General features: G+C 36.4%; 2 protein-coding genes across 3 annotated transcripts in view; both read right to left on the bottom strand.

The window, feature by feature from the left end:
• Positions 1–2225, bottom strand: part of LOC306865740 (inositol polyphosphate 5-phosphatase K-like) — a 10463-nt gene extending 8238 nt beyond the window's left edge. The window contains exons 1-2 of one of the 2 annotated variants that reach the window (XM_079410504.1): positions 2093–2225; positions 1397–1451 (exon numbers count right to left, since the gene is read on the bottom strand). In XM_079410504.1, coding sequence (XP_079266630.1) covers positions 1397–1443 — 47 coding nt within the window. In that variant the 5' untranslated portion in view covers positions 1444–1451; positions 2093–2225. The remainder of the gene's footprint in view (positions 1–1396; positions 1452–2092) is intronic. The other variant, XM_079410503.1, reaches the window with a different exon arrangement.
• Positions 2226–7045: 4820 nt separating this feature from the next.
• LOC306865845 (phosphatidylinositol transfer protein alpha isoform-like) lies at positions 7046–18840 on the bottom strand (the record flags this gene model as incomplete). Its single annotated transcript, XM_079410673.1, has 11 exons — positions 7046–7093; positions 7698–7820; positions 8497–8607; positions 8752–8829; positions 8906–8989; positions 9096–9170; positions 9393–9400; positions 11483–11574; positions 12420–12565; positions 17284–17314; positions 18824–18840. The coding sequence occupies 11 exons, from the start codon at positions 18838–18840 to the stop codon at positions 7046–7048; spliced, it is 813 nt and encodes a 270-aa protein (XP_079266799.1).
• Positions 18841–19185: the final 345 nt, after the last annotated feature.

Genomic DNA, 19185 nt, shown 5'->3' with positions numbered 1-19185 from the left:
CACAGAGGTAAAAGGCTTCGTCTAGCGTACAGGATACTTCCTCATTTGCCTCATCATCTGAACTGAGATCCTCCAAGCAGACGAGCAACTGAGTGAGCCTCTGGCAAAGAATCACCCGCGATGAAGTAGACGTTGTGGTGGATGTACTGTCAGAGCGCAGACGTGGGCCATCAAATGTGTCCAGCATCTTTTTGCTGTTCTCCCAACACAATTGATAATCTGAAGCCTGATTCAACCAAACCAAGAGATCAGCTGGAGTAAATTTATTATCTGATTCTCTATTGTATTGGCTCCAGATGTCCAAAATAAAAGTTCAAATGTCTAGGTGTCCAAGAGCCAGTTTAGGTTCAGCAGATGCAGATATCCCAGGTTTTGTTCAAGTGACACCTACGTTCTGTAGTTCCAAGGCTCATATTTCTCAGATCTTCTCAGAAACAGAAGTTTATCATTCTCCTTTGACACCAGGAAGCCTTCAGAAATCAAGTAGTTTGTGATTGCAATGAATACAACCTTTTTTGTTGATCTACAGTACGTTCTCATTGCATCTTGTTGCCTGAATGGATGTGTGTGAGTAAAAGCATGCGTTAAGGAGAGCGTTTGGGATTATGAAGTGTTATCTGGAGCAGTAGAGAGCCACGTGAATGAGGCCAGGAATACAAAATGCATAAATCACTAACAGGCCTGATCTCCAAATCACTGCATGTATTGTTGGGGGTCTTGAGTGACGCAAGTAAATGTCAACAGATGCTAATCTGCTTTATGTAAGAATTGGCCTCAACACTGTGAATATTTCTACAATCCATCAGTCAAGATAACTAATTTTTCTAAAGATCTGGGGGGTTAATATGTGCATAATGCCAGCCAAAAAAAAAAAAAAAAGAAAGCTGTAACTATATCAAAATGTGTAAATATATTCATAAATATAAAGTCATTTTAAAACTAATTTTATATAAAATGTTTTATTATAAAATAAATATTTGTATTAAATAAAAACAAAGAAATCTGTTGTTTTGCCAATTTGTGCTACTTTTCCCTTTAAACCAGAAAAAAAAACTAATTAAACAAATAATTAATTAAACTAAAATAACAATAATTCTCAAATGCAGGCTAACTATCTTTCCGCCCCGTTGCTCATATAAATTCTTAGGGGCAAGGAAGCATTCAGCAGTAGAAAGAGAGAAAAAGAGCAGGCACATTGGTAAAAAAGCTATTTGTCTTGTGACAAACTGTAAAACTTTTGAGAGAAACACCAACATACAAAATTTAGTTCCATGCAAAGAGAACTTAATACATTGAACTCCTTTCACTTCTCAGTTCTCTCAGTCCAATTTCTTTCACCTCACACTATTTTGAAGTGAACAGGGGTTCATTTCATTGATAAAAAGGATGATGTTACCTGAAAGCCTGATGTCCATTCCTGGATCCAACTTGTTCTGCGCTCATACTCACACCTGTTCACACAATAATTATGTAAACAAGCATGCATGGTAATTCATACATTAATCTAATCTAAAATAGTTAATCCTGTCTCATTTGAGCTGAAAAGCTTTTTAAAATGATGAAATAAAAAATCTGGAGGTTGACTGATTATTACAATATGGATCAGTGATGTAAAACGCTCTGTTGCTATGGATACGGGCGAACTGTGACTTGTCTTCGCAATTCATGTGCTGTGACTATAGCTATAACTTTTATGATTACCGAAATGTTTGATAGTAAAAAGAATAAGCCACTTTAGTTTGACTTGTTCAAGACAGTAAATTTATAAACGTTTTTCCAAAAATCATAACAGTCTAATCTAATTTCTCCCTTGTTTTATGTAACGAGTGCTGTTTGTCATACAGCGGTCAAATATGAAAAAGAGAGCTATATTCAGCCATCGGATATATTTCAAATATTTAGGGATTTTCAGGGTAAAATATTACGAAAACTAAACTAATCTCCTCTAAAGGTACCGAAACGAAGCAAAAGTTTATGCCACCAAATAATTAAATACTCCTCTAATCAAAGTCCTCACTTTAAGTAAGAATAAGACAACGAGAATAATCTAATTCATGCTCAAGCAAAAAATAAATAAATAAATAAAAATTACCTTTCAGCCTCGGTCTTGTGGAGATTCTGCAGGTGTCTTGAAAATCCGTATTTAACAGATGCTATAGGACACTGAGGACAGTTTGGGGTTTGTGTTTACACCCCTTTACTTCCTCACTGTCCGGCCAATCCACAGAAACCTCTTAAAGCCGCAGTAGCCTACTTTATTGTTTCATCGTCGCCTGAAAGCTTTAGCTAAGTTATGAAAGACTTGACTGTGTCTAAATGACTTGTTATATATATCGCAATCCTTTTGATTAGGGCATGAAACAGAGCGTTCTCTGTTCATTGACAAATTTATTTTTAGTTTAATTTAAAATCCGTGAACTTTGGTCACTAGCCTATATCATAATGGTAATAATGTGGTTTATGCAGATGCAGTGATTTTAGTAAGGGTCACATAAGGTCTTTTTGTCAGTGTAAAGACTAAACTTGTCCATAAACATTTCTGTGTCATAAACATGCCAGCCTATCAAAGCTGATCTAAATGAGGACTTCTATGACCAGAGATTCAGGGTAAACTTCACTGCTCAAAAATCCCATGGTCCATTGCTTTCTTTAATCATCTCAGAGCTGAACGAATTGATTTACCTTACTGTTTTTTTTTTTTTAATTGCTAATTAATAAATACATTTAATAAACAATTAAACATGTCACATACAACTGTGTAACTGTGAAAATGAAATTCAAATGTCTGAATCAAACACATTCCCCTTTCTGAAGGCCTCATAAGAAGGGGTTAGTTTAATCTGGCTTCATCTCTTCAAATCCTGATTAGGCTGAAAGTTTCATTTAATGAAGGGAGGGTTTGCAGTGATCCTTTTTCTTGATGATTTGTGCATTTATGCGTGTTTGTCCTGTGTGGGGTTTTGAATGAATGATGGTCATTGAATGAGTTAAATTAAAGTATCTAGATATATTTACTGTGGAAATTAGATGAAGAAATGGGTTTTATTTGCATAATAAAGAGAAAATAAATAGATAAAAGAGGGGATGTTTGATAATGTTGCAAGCCAGACTCAAACATATGTCACTGTCATAAACACCATAGCTCAATGTGTCAATGCGCTGCCCTCTAGGGGAACAACTCTGATGTTAAAGGGAAAGTGGGAAAGTTCACCCAAAAAGGAAGATTCTGTCATTAATTACTCACCCTCATGTCATTCCAAACCGTTTATCTTCGGAAAACAAATTAAGATTTTTTTTTATGAAATCTGAGAGCTTTTTGACCCTGTATAGACAGCAACACAATTACCATATACAAGGCCCAGAAAGGAAGTTAGGACATTGTTAAAATACTAAATATCCATGTGATATCAGTGGTTCAACCTTCATTTTATGAAGCTATGAGAATACTCTTTGTGCGTGAATAAAACCAAAATAACGACTTTATTCAACAGTCTTCAGCGCAAGTTTTTTTGTTTGCGTTTTCTTTGTGTACAAAAAGTATTCTCGTAGCTTCATAACATTATGGTTGAACAGCTGATGTCACATGGACTATTTTAATGATGTCCTTACTACCTTTCTGGTCGTTGATTGTGTCAGTTGCATTGCTGTCTATGCAGGGTCAGAAAGCTCTCGGATTTCACCAAAAATATCTTAATTTGTGTTCCGAAGATGAATGAAGGTTTTACAGGTTTGGAACGACATTAGTGTGAGTAATTAATGACAATTTTTTGGGTTGAACTATCCCTTTAAGCATATAACTGAAAGGTGTGTTTGATCAGAGAAGAAAATGGAGTACAAATTTACTGAAAAAAAACAATACTGAATAAGTATTTTTAGAACTTAAAGACATGTAAACACTACTTTTTAAAAGTTTTATTTTTTTCACATCTCCAATGTAGTTTTATTGGAAGATAAGATGACAAAAGGCACAAATTCACAGTAAAAGAAATAAAAAAAAAACATGACATGACAGGGCGGGGTGAAACAAATTCATAAAACATTTTTTTTGTATTTCAAGAATCATTGGGTTTTAATTTCGACAACAAATAGTGAAATCTAACAACAACATATCTATGAGAAAGTCCTGTTTACCATGATCTGCCTCGCATAATGGTAACACAAACTGTGGATGATCAGTTCATGTAAATAGTTCCCTTTTATAAGCCACCTGTCTGTCATTCAAACACCAGTTGGACAAGTTTCAATCGCGTCTCCTGAGAGAATGTCAGCCTAGTCCAAAGGTCGTGGCTTCATTCACAGTGTAAGCTTTGAAAGGTATTTTAAAAGTGAGATATTTCTACAGCTCACAGCAAAAATACAACAACAATCGATGAATGAAAACATATTTAGACACCATCCTGCCAAAGAGGCGCGGCCAGGGATGAGGGGTGGGGCCAGTGCCAGTGATGGGCGGAGTTATCTGAAGGTTCCGTTATAGATTGTTCAAATCTTTAGTTCAAGTGTAGTTTTTAATTTCCTAAACCACCATAAATCGCCACATTCCAGTAAATTTACCCACAGATAACACCCAGCCATTACTAAACCACTTGATATAATTACTCTGGTTGGCTTGATGGAAGGCTGTATGTGCTGGCAGGATAGTCTGAGCTATATTTATATAGTTATATATATATTTATATTTATGTGTTCATCTACATATATTTATATACTATATACAATTCATTACATACATCACTTTGATTAGACTCAGGACCAACACAGTTCTGGTGTATCGGTGGTTGTATTATGACGGTAAAGATGTTTTAACGCGCAATCTACACCTTAAAACCTGCATTCATCTCTTAAGAATTCAATGGAATTTCTACGAATTTCAAAAAATTCGACATAATTCTACAAGAATAGTTAACTCTTGTCAGAGTGAATTTAGGTGTGCATCAATGGGTCCTGAGCATTGGCGGAAAGAAACACAAGGGTGTAAACCTCCATTTTAGTTACATGTCGGATGTCCCTCACGCGAAAACAAGAAACACTGAGAACTTCAAACGCACATACACACATCACGTTACTAAGAAAAGACCGATTTAAAAACCCATACTCAACCCATTTCACCTTCCTTACCCGATTCCATAGCAATAAAACTAGGAGCGACTGGAAGTGAGAGTACATTTGTATTAAAGTCCTAATGACGCAACATTCTGAGATGGAATGGATTATACACATCTAAAGTCACTATCTCACATCATGTATGTTGACTGGAAGGGTTTGTCAAAGGAGGTATTATTGCTAATATCTGGATAAATGTGTCTTTATCCTCAAGACATGTTATAAAAGGGGAAGTGCGATAATCGATCCTTCAATAAAATGGAAAGGAGGTGAGATGAAAATGAATAATACATTTACAAAATATGCGCATAACACAAAACATCCTCCTTGAGCACCTCATCTGGTAGCGACAAAATAGTCAGAAAGAAACTTTTTCTATATTAGTAATAAACCTTTTATGGAGGATGTCAAGACTAAAAGGTTTAGCGTCACCTCTTCAAGTTCTTTTAAAGACAGTCAGTCAGACACTAACTAAAGAAAAGGGCGGAGCCTGATCTTGTAAACCAATCAAAAACAACTGAGGGAGGGAGCACTACACCCACTGTACACCTGTCTTTTTTATAAAATAAATAAATAAAATAACGAGACTAAAATAGCACACACAAGGAAACTAGAAGAAATGACAATGAAACCAATAATATTGACTGATTAACAAACAACAATACTTTTAACTTCAGCTTATTTCAAGAATGCGATGCTGTTCCATCAGCTGATTATAATAAACTCTGTTTTGCATTTAAATATGAACTGTACTTCATGCAGCTGCCAGTCAAAATGAATCCACAATGCATGTTACAAATAAATGAATGGTCAGGTGACACGACTGTGATTGTACAGTACTACCCTATAAAGAGACAAACTTCCACCTCGGATCAGCTGGTAAATAGGTTAAAAAGTAGGTCAAATGAAATGTAAACATACAGCAACAAAAACAAATCACTACAGATTGAATCAAATCAAGGAAAACCGGCTTGGTCTGCAAAAAAATTCAATAAAATAAATAAAACAATTACTTAAAAACCCTGTCTATACATCTGTCACAATAATTCCACTGCCAATAGATCTTCCGAATATATATATACACACAAATATCATCTGCTTTACATTAAACTCATCTTAAAACACAATTCTGCCGAGCTCCATTCATTAAGGTAATGATCTGACATCATAAATGACGAACTGCTGATCGTCCCTGTATTTGTTTAAGTAGGTAGACTTCATAAACTGGGCATGACATTAGAACCGGTATAATAGTCTATGTAACAAGTCAATGTGCTCCACTGTCAGACTGAGAGGATATGAAGGATGCTCAGGACAAACAACCACCAAAAGGGCTGGATGAAGGACTTTGATTACGATTAAAAAGACATGTTGCTTTGATTTGATTGAGGGGAGTGATGCTGCTGGTCTCCAGTAGTTCAGGTCTGATCTGAGAAATACTCACAGGAAATGACATGACAGAGAGAACAAGAATATTCAATTACTTTAAAGGTTAAACTCCACAGTTATGTTCAAAATAGATTACTAACACGCTACTGATTGAATAATGTCCAGTACTATTAACTGTTAACTGATAATAATATTCCATATTGCTGTTTTGACTGTATTGCAAACTTGGTAAGCACAAGAGACTTTTTTTCATTTTTGGCAGTCTACTCAAACAGTGAGTCAACATAGAGATTGTGGTTAAAAAAGATGGTGGCTACAATTACATCTGTTTCATTCATCACAATGGCACTGAAAGTTCAAGTTTAGTATTCTATGCATACTGTACTCCCAACATAGTAACCCATATATTGAATACATGGAAACTCATGAGTACTAGGAAATATTCAATCATTTTTGAAGTTCTCACTTGCTGTTTTAGATAAATGACGTTAGGGGGTGCTAAAGCTCATGAATTACCTTCATGAAGAGCAGCATCCAGGAACACAGAGCAGCCTCAGTCTTCAAGAGCCACCATGCCTTTCACTGGATCCTTCACTCTCATCTGAAAGACAGCAAGGGAAAAACATGCATGTGTACATAAAGTGAATAGCTCCCTGTGGAAGAAGAACAGGCATAATGTGATTCAAGAAGGACTTATCCTGATTTTGTCCTATCCTCTGGTATTACAGATCACTTGTGGGAGTCTGGGATAGTCCTGTAAAGTATGTGAAACGGGGGATCCCGCCAGTACATGATGTCACTCATTCCCTGAACGGCACCTGAGAGCGCTGAACTGTGACCTGCTCCGCTCTGCTGCCCCTTTTGTTCGCAGTGACTGGACCTCATTATGGGCTACATTCAATTATTCATTTGCCTTGTCACTTGTAATTGTTTGTGTGCTGGGAAAATTTGTGGCAGGCCTAAGCCGACACTCAAAACACCAGACAAACACAAACAAAATCTCAATCTCGCAACAAAAGAATTCAGCTGTTTGTAAATACTACTACAACGAAATATCTCTGAGCAATTAGTTTGTTTGGCTGAACTGGCTAAAATCATCATTATCATATAAAGGCTGGTTCAAACTGAACAACAGAGATGAGAAATTATTTAAAGTGGACAAAACCAGGGTAAATGTAAATTTGCTGGAGGGCATCTCATCTGACCTCATCCAGTTCCCTCCTGGTCTCGTCCTCCATTCTGCGGATGTCGTCCATGTTCAGCTCGATCCATTTATCAATCCAACAGAACAGCTGCCGGTGGAAATTAGTGAACAAGCGCTTCTCTTGCTGTTCAAGGGAGAAAGAGGTACACAATTCATTTTGGAAGGTGAATTTTAAACTGATTTTATTTACATAATAAAAAATTAGGATGGAACTTAAATTTATCAGGAATTGGACGACATGCAGTTTATATCAGTTAATGGTAACTGTAACCTTCTGATGGCATTTGTCTATGTGTAGAAAAAAAAAGAGAATTTAGTCAGACTTCAGACTATTTAAAACTTTGTGGTTGATAAGATTTTACATCACAAGGCTGCATTTCTTTGATCAAAATACAGTAGAAATTCTTCATTCAGTAAAAAATACAGTAAAAATCCATTCTTCAGTGTCACATTATCCTTCAGAATATCTGAAGGAAGATTATCTTGATGTGGTGCTCAATAAACTGGATAATTGTGCCGTCTAAAATTTATGCGAAGACCGTGACACGATTTTTTTCAGGATTCTTTGATAACAGGTTTTGGTTTTTGACTATAAGAAATAACTAAATCAATTTGAGTCGGAGCAAAAATTGCAGCCTTTCCCAGCAAAGCATTTATGACAGGAGGCCAAAAGTCCTCTCAGTAAACCTTTATCTTGCACAGATGAATCATAGACAATCAGTCCAAGAACATGCACTAAATATGGTCAAAATGTTTATTTCATGGTAACTTTAATAAACTCTTTAATCAATCACACTGACCTTTTGAATAAAGTTTTCCACTTTGTTTTGCAGGCCCCACCACTTGAACTTGACAGTAACCAGTTTGTAGGCACACATGTGTGGGCAGTCTGTCCTTTTAGGTAGCTCTTTCTACACAGACCCAAAATCCATTAAGCATTTGGATATCAATTGCCATTAATAAGCTTCCCACTCATACATCAAGCAAGCACTTACTACATTTACTCAAATTTTATACAAGCACACAGCCATTAGATGTGCTTTAAAATGTATCACCTTCCAATCTGGACCGAGCGGCCCTCTTCCAGTCTTTACAGACTTAAACTTAGTGGGGTCTTCATCTGGTTTATAGTCCTACAGCAGAGAGATAGTACTGATCGGATTAGAAAGTAACTGGAAAAGGTAGCTATTTTATCCAAGTAAAGCTCACCTTTGGCTCCACCTGACTCCGGTCTGCAATGTCTATGTACACCACCTCCACCTTCTTCCAGGTGTCTGGGTCTAGACCGTGAACCTGTAAAGAAGAACAAAACTATCATGCTTGAGAAGATAATTGTCAGGTTTGACACAAAATTGTGGAGTTCACAGTTCACACACAAATTATCTACTACTATACTCACATTATCCTGCTGTCCCATGTCGGGTTTGTGCCACGTCTCAATTTTGATGAGGAAGTTTTCTTTCATATACTCATTCTAAAAAGACAGATAATCAATGAACAAACTGATAAACCATAACTGATGGACAGACTTCACAGTGACATCTGTCCTCTCTCCTTTCACTCCAGCTAAAGTTACTGTCTCCTCTTTCACTTAAAGAGTGAGTGTTTGTATGTGCTTGTGTTGTACATCTACACGTTCAACATGTTTGTTCATTCATATGACAAATTTTTGTACTTGCAAAGATTGTATACTTACAGTAATTACTGAAGGGTGATGCAGGACAGACAACATGGGGAAAAGGGATAATAAAATATGAATTAGATCATTTGTTTAAAAATACATCACATCTCATTTAAGACAATTTCTAATTACATTTAAATGTCATTTTAGCCCATATTAGTCTGGACGTAAACATACTGAAATAATATTTATAATATTCAAACTCAACATTAGTTTTATTCAGACCGTGAATCATTACTCATAAATTCTCATAGTACAACGATAAGCTTTGTAGGTTTCATAGTCGCAAAGGTGTGAAACAATAAATCAGCTCAGTAATGAATTCTGTTCACTTCATGCAACTCTATTAAACGCTTAAAGATGTCGTTTAAATCGAATGCTGTTTTTCAGGAAAATGTCAATGATTCTATATTTGTTATTCAATATTTGAAAACAGACTGACTTAAAGTCAGCATGAAATTAAATGTAAATTCACCCCATCTATTTCTGAAATGCATGTTATTTATCTTATTGTGAATTATTCATCTATGCATGCTTTATTATTGTTAATATTTAAATATGACATTGTAATTTTTGATCAAAATGTCATAACTCAATCTCGACTTCAATTATTTAATCTTTAGAAGTTTATTAAATCTGTCCCTCCACTGTCCTCATTTCTATGTGGAGTGCCCGTGAGCTTCGCTAGAGGGAACTCCATTCCAGACTCTTGCCACTTCACCCAGGACTCGATTTCCCATAATACTTTGCCCGGACACATCAGCAGTCACCAATTGCAGTCATCTGTCTCTAATCACCTCATCAGTCACACACTATAATGACACACACACAATGTTACACTGCTGATGATTGATAGCCTGTAATGTTTACTAGTTTCTTTGTGTTTTCCAAGTTTCCTCGTTCTCAGAGTTTTCCTAGTTTCCTTGCCTTCAGTGTTTTTGATCTTGGACTGTTTCCTTGTTTTTGATTGTTTAGGTAGGTTAACTTTATTGTCCTTAAAAAGGCAATTCTTTATGTAGACAGCAGTAAACATCAGTAAACATGCAACAGCCACACAACATCCAACAAGAAAAAAAATAATAATAATTTGTTTGCTGCCTGCCCTGACCATTGCCTGTTTATTGGATTACTCTTTTGGATTTGTCTTGGATATTACTGCTTTGCTGGTGTTTGACCCTGCCTCTCTGACTAAGATCTTAATAAAGCTGCATTTGGATCCTCAACTCCGTTTTCACATGACTCCACATTACATCCACAATCAACCCCACAAACTCCCACAACCTAAAATCCAATCAGCAATTGATGGATTATTTTATTTTTCAATAATCTGTTACAGTCCTATGTACACCACAGTACAGAAGAAAACAATAATTTCATTGCAATGTTAAAATCTATTATTTATTCATTTTACAAGGTAAGGTAAAATTAGGCTTCCAAATTTTGTCATTTGCAATGAATACAAAAATCCATATTGACGCTTGAAACAGATGTTTGGACCTTTTCCTGTGAAGGAACTGTAGAAGCAAGAGCTCTTGGCTCTTAATTGAATACCTGTAAAGCACTACAATGTTACTGTATCTGTAGACACCTTAACTTGGACAAATCGTGCAAAACATTTATTTTTATTCAAGCAGCTTGCTGACAGTAGGCAAATAATCTCAGACAAATCATTTTGTTATTCAATATTTATATTATTAAATAATTTAAATTCAGTACAGCTAAATACTTGCCATATCAACTTTTTACATTTATTCAAAAACTAAACTGTAGACTTCAGTTTGTTTTAAGCACTGCAGTGAGATTTTGATATATCTTGATAACAGACTTCAGAGAATGGGAAATCTGTCGTCTATACGGCTGTGAGAATGATGTGAAGGGAATGTGTCAGTATAATCTCAGTTTCCTGTGCTGTAACTCCACTCCTGCTCAGCTCAAACAGTGAATTATTCAGTGCCCGCAAACACAGTGACAGAGTAAGAGACAGGAACATAATAATAAAAATGCAAGAGGAACATAAAGAACATGTGAAGAAATTTGTGTGTCTTCTGATTTGTGTGTGTGTGTGTGTGTGTGTGTGTGTGTGTGTGTGTGTGTGTGTGTGTTACCTGTGCGGCAGTATGGGTAGGCATTCCAAGCTTTCTCATGAATGTTCAGTGCTGATGCTGGTGCAAGCATTCGTACAAAAGACGGGACTTTACTGAAAAAGCAAGAATGCGAATGATTAGTCAACTATAGACAAAATAAACAGAAATGTGTTGTTGTTTTTGTTTGTTGTTGTTGTTTTTAAATACTTTCTCCTAAACTTTACTCTGTTTGTTTGAGCAATTTAACCAGTTCAGCATAGCAACAGTGGCTCAACCAATGGTGTGAGTTTGGGGCGGGGTTATCTATTTGTCTGACCAATAACAGACAAGAGAGTTATTTTGGAAATCTGTTTCAAAACATTCATTATTTTTACATTTCTTTTGACTTAAAATGCACCCTTTCACCTTAAAGTCTAGCACAAAAATGTCAAAACAGCATCATAAAAGTGCATCAAAGTTGTCCAAATCACTCATATCCATATCATTTGATAGTTTTATGTGAGGAACACACAATAGACCAGAGGGGGTGAACGTCAGTCCTGGAGAGCCACAGCCCTGCAGAGTTTTGCTTCAACCCTAATCAAACACACCTGATCAAGCTAATCAAGGTCTGAAGAGTTATAAGAAAGCTACAGGTAGATGACTTTTAATTAGGGTTGGAGCTGAACTCTGCAGGGTTGCGGCTCTCCAGGACCGGAGTTAACTACCCCTGCAATAGACCATTTTTAATGGTGCTTTTTGAGCTCAGCAGTTAATTTTATGGAAAATTATAACCAGGACATTCTGCTAAACTTCTTTATTTGTGGAAGACAGAAGTCATACTGGTTTAGAATGACTTGAGGATGTGTAAATGACAAACCTATTTTTAGTGCACTATTTTGAATTTTAACATTAATTCAGCACTAGCACACTTTATTAAAACATTCATGTGTCTGTGGGTTTGTGTAAGTGTGAGTACCTCTGCAGGTGATAGATTTTGTGTGTGTACTGTCCCTTCTCTCCATCCTTCTCATAGGGTTCATTCTTCAACACCTCCACACCCTCTCCTCCACCCGTCTCGTTCTTACTGGCCTCCGCTACTGAGTACAGCTGCCCGACCTGATACTGTGAGACACACAGAACAACATTCCACAATCATACAAGCATGTCTGTATTCAAATATGAGAAGTCTTTCTTTTCAATCCTAGAGTGCTGCATGCAACAATAAACATGAGAACAGTTTAGTCTGATTCCTGAACAAATGGCACTTATGAATTGGTTATTTTTATTTAATCCATATACAGTGTAGTCCCGAATGAATTAGCCCTTTGATACATTTTTTAATGAATAGTTCAAAGATTTCAGTTAGCGGTTTGAATCTGTCAAATCCAACACTGAAGTGTGGGTAATGAATCAACATCTCGCTCACTTTCTGAACGACAAATGATCATTTTAGTGATGCCTGTATTGAATTGAAACATGTTTTGTGTTAGTATCGTATCATTAGCCTAATGACTGATTTTCCATATTACAAGGTGTTGTTGAAGTTCCGATTATTATCTACTAATGATGACAATTTTCATATTAAAAGGATGATCTGCAAAGAATGCAACTGAATGGACATTTAGACCTCGCTAAAGCAATTTAGATTTTTTTATATAACCCTACAATAATAAAAATAAACAAATTACAAAAAATTAAAAAAACATCCACAATATATATTTAGCATATGCCCCCGGCTATGTTTGAATGGGCATGACAATATAAAAAGAGAAAACCAGCAGATATTGTTGAGTTGTATTACGTTGTGTTTTCTCAGCGATGCAATGGAAGAACCATGTTTCCCAAAGAACAATTCAGTAAACAGTTCTTAAATAAACCTTTTTTCCTGAAACATTTTAAAAACGAAAATAACTTTTTCCACTATAAAGAACATGGTTCTTCATGCAACCATCAATGCCAGTAAGAGTGCAGATCGAGTGTGTTAGACTAAGAGATTTAGTGTCCTCCTGACATGCCTTCACTGTCAGCAGCCTCTACTCATAGTCTAAGCTGAGCTAACAGCAAAGACTCAAGCTAAAACACCTCCAGAATCTTACCTAGAAACAGCCCGACTGTTTAAATGTGAGCATTCATCCCTAAACACACCATCCATCACACATAAGTGTGTGTATGTGAGAGAGTGAGAGTGAGAGAAAAGAAGAATGACGACACAAAGCAGACTGCCTATGTATACCAGTTGGCACCAGAGAATGACAGATAGAGGACAAAAGGGGAGAAAAAGAAAGAGAGGGAGGAGAGTGAGGTGACACACTCCACAGATAGACAGATACATACATAGTTGTATATATAAATACATTGATATATAGATGGATGGAGATATTTCATGCTTCCTGTGTAGTGTGTGGGACTATGCGTGTGGTTCTGTATCTACATGCTGTGCCATTATTCCTCTGCCAATCAGAGATTTCCTCTGTCCTCTCAGCCAATCATAGGCCAGTAGCAGAATGCGTCATTTTGCAGCACTCTATGAAAATCCAACCTACATCGCACATTTTCGTCCCACTCTCTCTGCAGACCCCACACACACACAGCATCCGACAGGATTTCGTCTGCAGTGGATGTGCTATTTGTTTGTATTAGTGTGACATATATATATTTTTAAAGTGGCATTGCATAAAACTGTAATCTTTTTGAATGATCAGCATGTGATGTGTGTAGGCTATATGAGAGTGTGGTTAAGCCCTGGTTATAGGTCACTGATGGGGATGGACAGACTAAAAGATGTGAGCTCAGACTAATCGACAGGCTAACAGAGAGAAAGGATATCTCATACGCAGAGCCAGTCTACAATGACAGACAACTTATGGTGTTTGTGTGTGTATGATTATAAACAAGAAGAGGAAGAAGGGTAGAAATAAGGGAGTGTCATAAGGGGGCCTAAATTGCCCAGCTGCCCTTAAGCAAGTAAGCTTTCTTAATCCATCATTCCCTGCTGAATGAATGACTCCAGGAATAGCATTTTGCCCTCGTGTTTTAAACAACATCCGCCAAATAAAATGTGTCTTTAAGGCTCCTGAAAGCAGATGAAGGATCAGGGCATTAATTCATCTGAGCTTATCTGACAAGAGCTGCTCTCTGCTCTCAGCACTCAAAAGAAAGCCGATTGTCATTATTTATTCGTATCTGAAAACATTAAGACTAATGACCAGTGGTGATTCTGGGAGTTGTGTGAAAATGGGAGGCACAGAGGGCCAAACTTTGCAATGAGAGGAACTGATGTATCATATCATGATTTCATGTTTTTGAAATATGGATTCAAGATTTCATTCAAGACTTAATTTACTCCTCAAGCAATCTTATAGTCAACAATATAAATGACTGTCTTTATGTGTGGGTTTGAATCATTCAGTCAAAGTATTGATTCAAAACTTTAATTCATTCAGCAATGAAAAAAGTGAGTGAGTCACTGAATCATTCACTCAACCGACTCATTTTAAAATTCATTCGGGAACGAAACACACTGATGCATGTTACTCTGGGATTTGCAATGCTTCTGCTTTGACTTTGTTTGGGACTGTTACACTGACGTATATAAGTAACTGACAATATTGTGTCGAAAAGTTACTCAATCCACTTTATTTTAGAGAGAAGTTGCGGACCTTTTCACCTACAATATGCAAGGCTTCTAGTGTCGGGGGATTCCAGTTATTTTTGGTGTACAATAATATAGTTAAGTAATGTTTATTATCATATTATTTTCTTATCATAATCATAAAGGTTTACCGCACTGTTATTCTAATTGTTTACATATAATAGCTAAGTCTTGAATTAAATGTTAAGCACTGACAGGAAATAGCTTACTTCCACAATTAAATGAAAGTTGATATTAGCTTCTTTTTTATTGAACTGTTGAAATTATAATCAATACTGTAATTACAGTCTTGCTGAAACAACAACACTCTTGCTCATGTGACATTGCTTAATCACATTAGGTTACATTAGGTTTATAAGAAAATTTCACAGATTACACAACATTTACAAATACTGCAGTGAAACTATACTTTTCAAGATCTACATATTCATCTGGGCAAGAACAAAGTAAGCCTCTATGAATTATAGATCAACCTTTATAAATAAAGTGGCTTTCTTTAAATGTCTACTTTCCAGGAATGGGCACCGAAGCAGCCAATCATAATTTATCTGTGATCCCTTTATGTTAATGACAGCGTTTCAACAATAAGGATCATTACTCTGAAAATACACTAATCAATAATGATGATGAAAGTAGATATGTTCACCCACCCTTGGTTCATTCAACTCAATTTAAATCTAATCTGCTCAACATCCATTTAATTGTGCTGTCTTAATGAATACAATACAATGCAAGGCAATGCAAAAGCTCCTTTCTAACCTTTTAAATTCCCACTGGGTGCTAGGAGGAAACTCTGACCTGACTGGAAGGGCTTATGTTAAAATGTCTCGTCCTAGACATATTTTATGTGACAGAACTGATTAGACTATTATCCAAATGGATCTTGGCTGAGAGTACTTTTTTGAAGAATATGCTGAGGTATGTAAAAATGAGTGCAGATGAAAAGAGGGGCCTCACAAGGTGGAAGCAGCCCTTTAATTTGCATAATTTGGCCCAGATAAGGGTTTGTCCCCCAGGGCAGATCCCACACAGGCCATCACTTGCTCACAAGTGGATGGTGCCAACAGAGCTGATGAAAACATCACAATAATCCAAAAGTAATCCACATGACTCCAGTCTATCATTAATGTCTTGTGAAGTAAAAAGCTGCATGTTTGTAAGAAACAAATCCATCAAGGCATTTTAACTTTAAAGGAACACTCCCCCTTGAGTTAAACAGTTGAGTTTTACCGTTTTAAAATCCATTCAGCCGATCTCCGGGTCTGGCGGTACCACTTTAACTTAGCTTAGCATAGATCATTGAATCGGATTAGACCGTTAGCATCACGCTCAAAAATGACCAAAGAGTTTCGATATTTTTTCCTATTGCAGCAGGCGCAATGATATTACGCAGCGCCTGAAAGTAGTCCCCAGCTAGGTAACTAGCTATGATATAGCTGGGGACTACTTTCAGGCGCTGCGTAATATCATTGCGCCTGCTGCACCCATGATACGCCAGCAAAGTTCCTTGATTATTACGCCAGAATGAGAGTATAGTTACCAGCCATATCGACTGTTTCTTTACAGATCACAAGTGCTTGAGCCTATAGACAACGAGAAGAGCTAAGAGAAAGAGAAGCAGAAGGAGGAGGTATCAGGTAACTCGTTAGATATTCACGACCAGATCACTGAATAGAATTACACGCTAGAGGATCATGGGAAATGAGGAGATTGGGAGACACAGGGAATGCTCAGTCTGAATGGGGCCAGAGGAAAGAATCAGAGACAGAGAGGAAGCAAAGATGTGAGAACTGCTGACAAGGCCAAAAGCACAGCTATTAATATTGGCGCATACTGAGAGAAATGATGCATTAGTGTTTCTGCACGGGCTGTATGAGATCAAACAGCATGAGAGGAGAAAAATTCATCCTCTTGCTGAGATAACTGAGTCATAAGTGACTGAATGACAGAGTGGTGTGCAGATCTGTGGCTTAGTGCACATGGAGTGCATCACGAAACTACATCGTGACTCCTCTGCTGTCAAAACCAGCTAAGACTGAGTCATCCGAACTCAACACATGCAAATCAGCGATTGACGCCGCACACACATACCAAAACAATGTTTGGGCTCAGTGTCATTACCAGTGTTCACTGCTTGCTGTACACAATCACACTTTCACGAACACACACACACTCATTTTGCACTTACCTCCTCCACAGAAATTGGTAGGATCACTCTACTGCAAGAGAACAAGAAAAACAAATTATTTAAAATCTACCAAGTAATAAGCATGTTTGCTGTATCATTATAGATATTACCATCATGTTTCTAAAACTCCACAAAGGAAGATTTTTCTTCACCCACTATTTCATAAATATAACCACAACATGCCACTACCGGTGAATTTTTTTTTTAATGGCTGCATTTATTTAATACAAATATGGTCAAAACTGTGATATTGTGAAAAAGTATTAAAATTTTTAAATATGTTTTCTGTTATATTTAAAATTTCAATTTATTATTGTTAATTAATAATTAATTATCAATGTTAAAAACATTTGTGCTGTTTTTTTCTCCAGGATTTATAGATGAATAAAAAATCTAAATAACAAAATTTATTTGAAATAGAAATTTTGTAACATTCTATTTTTACTGTTATCTTTAATCAATTTATTTTGCTGAATAAAAGTATTATTTATTTTACAAAACCTTACTGACCCCAAAGTTTTGAACAGTGTGTGTTCAAAACACACACACACACACACACACACACACACACATATATATATATATATATATATGTATACACACACACACACACGTGTAAATATATATATATACACATACATATGTGTGTGTGTGTGTGTGTGTGTGTATATATATACACATATAAAGAGTTTATTTGCAAAAACAGATTTCATATGTATGTATACATATGTGTGTGTATAATTTGTTTATATAAAATATATATGTAAAATACATATTTTAATATATATATATATATATATATATATATATATATATATATATATATATATATATATATATATATATATACTGTATTTTAAACCAGCATAAGTAACCTAAGATTTAAAAAATTATACTATAAAACTTATAATTCCATCTCTGCATTTATTAGCATTTACAGAAATGATAGAGAAACTATAACACAACCTCTGCATCAGGACCTTCTTGGCTTTGTCGCTTCAATACATGTTACATTTAGTGGCTTAAAGTATCAAAATACAAAATGAATCTGTTCATATTAGCAAACCTATAAAAGCTATTCCTTGTCAAGCACATGTCTGTGTACTGTTTCTGTAGTTGGCAGCGTACCAGACTCTGCAGCTCGCATATATAATCAATACTTCTCAGGAGTAAGACAATACCACTACTGCACTCCATTCCAGCACAGCTCTCTCATTATCTGCCTTATGACATGAACACACACACACACGCACCTCAGGACTGTCTACGTCTGACTTATGAGGGCTTCTCTGACATGAAGCATGAGCTTGTCAGGAAGTCAAGGACCAGGTTCACCTTTAAAGTCTGACAAGATCGTTGACAAAGAAGTCCATGCTTTAATGAGAATAAGTGGTTAGTTCTGATATTTTTACTAGAAAACAAGTCAAAAATACTGATTATGAACATGGTTTTGCAGTCCTTCTAGTCCTATATTGCGCTTGAGGGAATTTCTGTCCTCGCCATATATCAGATGCTTCATAAACTCAGTGGGAAGTCTCACTATTTATCAAACGCCATGGTCGCACATGTGTGTTTTACTGTTTGCTGTTAGCATCTGCTAATAGCAGGAGTCACCTTGCCCTCCTAAGTGCTGCCTGTGTCCTGAACAGGGACTATCGGTCACCATGCTGGATTTGGTGTCTCATGTACTCTGCCTCCATGACACCCAGGCTACTTTCTGCATTATAAATGCCTTTGCCCGCATGGCTGCATTTCGCTGTATAAGAAAGGCTTTACTTATTGTTTCGGTAACAAGACAATCAAGTTTACAAATAGATTCTGAAATTCAATATTCAGCTAAAAGGTCACTGTCGCTATTTTATTTTATGCTACTGCGGTCTAGAGATTAAGACATAATGTGAC

Source organism: Barbus barbus (assembly GCF_936440315.1).
Source record: "Barbus barbus genome assembly, chromosome: 47".
Classification (NCBI taxonomy): domain Eukaryota; kingdom Metazoa; phylum Chordata; class Actinopteri; order Cypriniformes; family Cyprinidae; genus Barbus; species Barbus barbus.
This window is presented reverse-complemented; position numbering and strand designations above follow the sequence as displayed.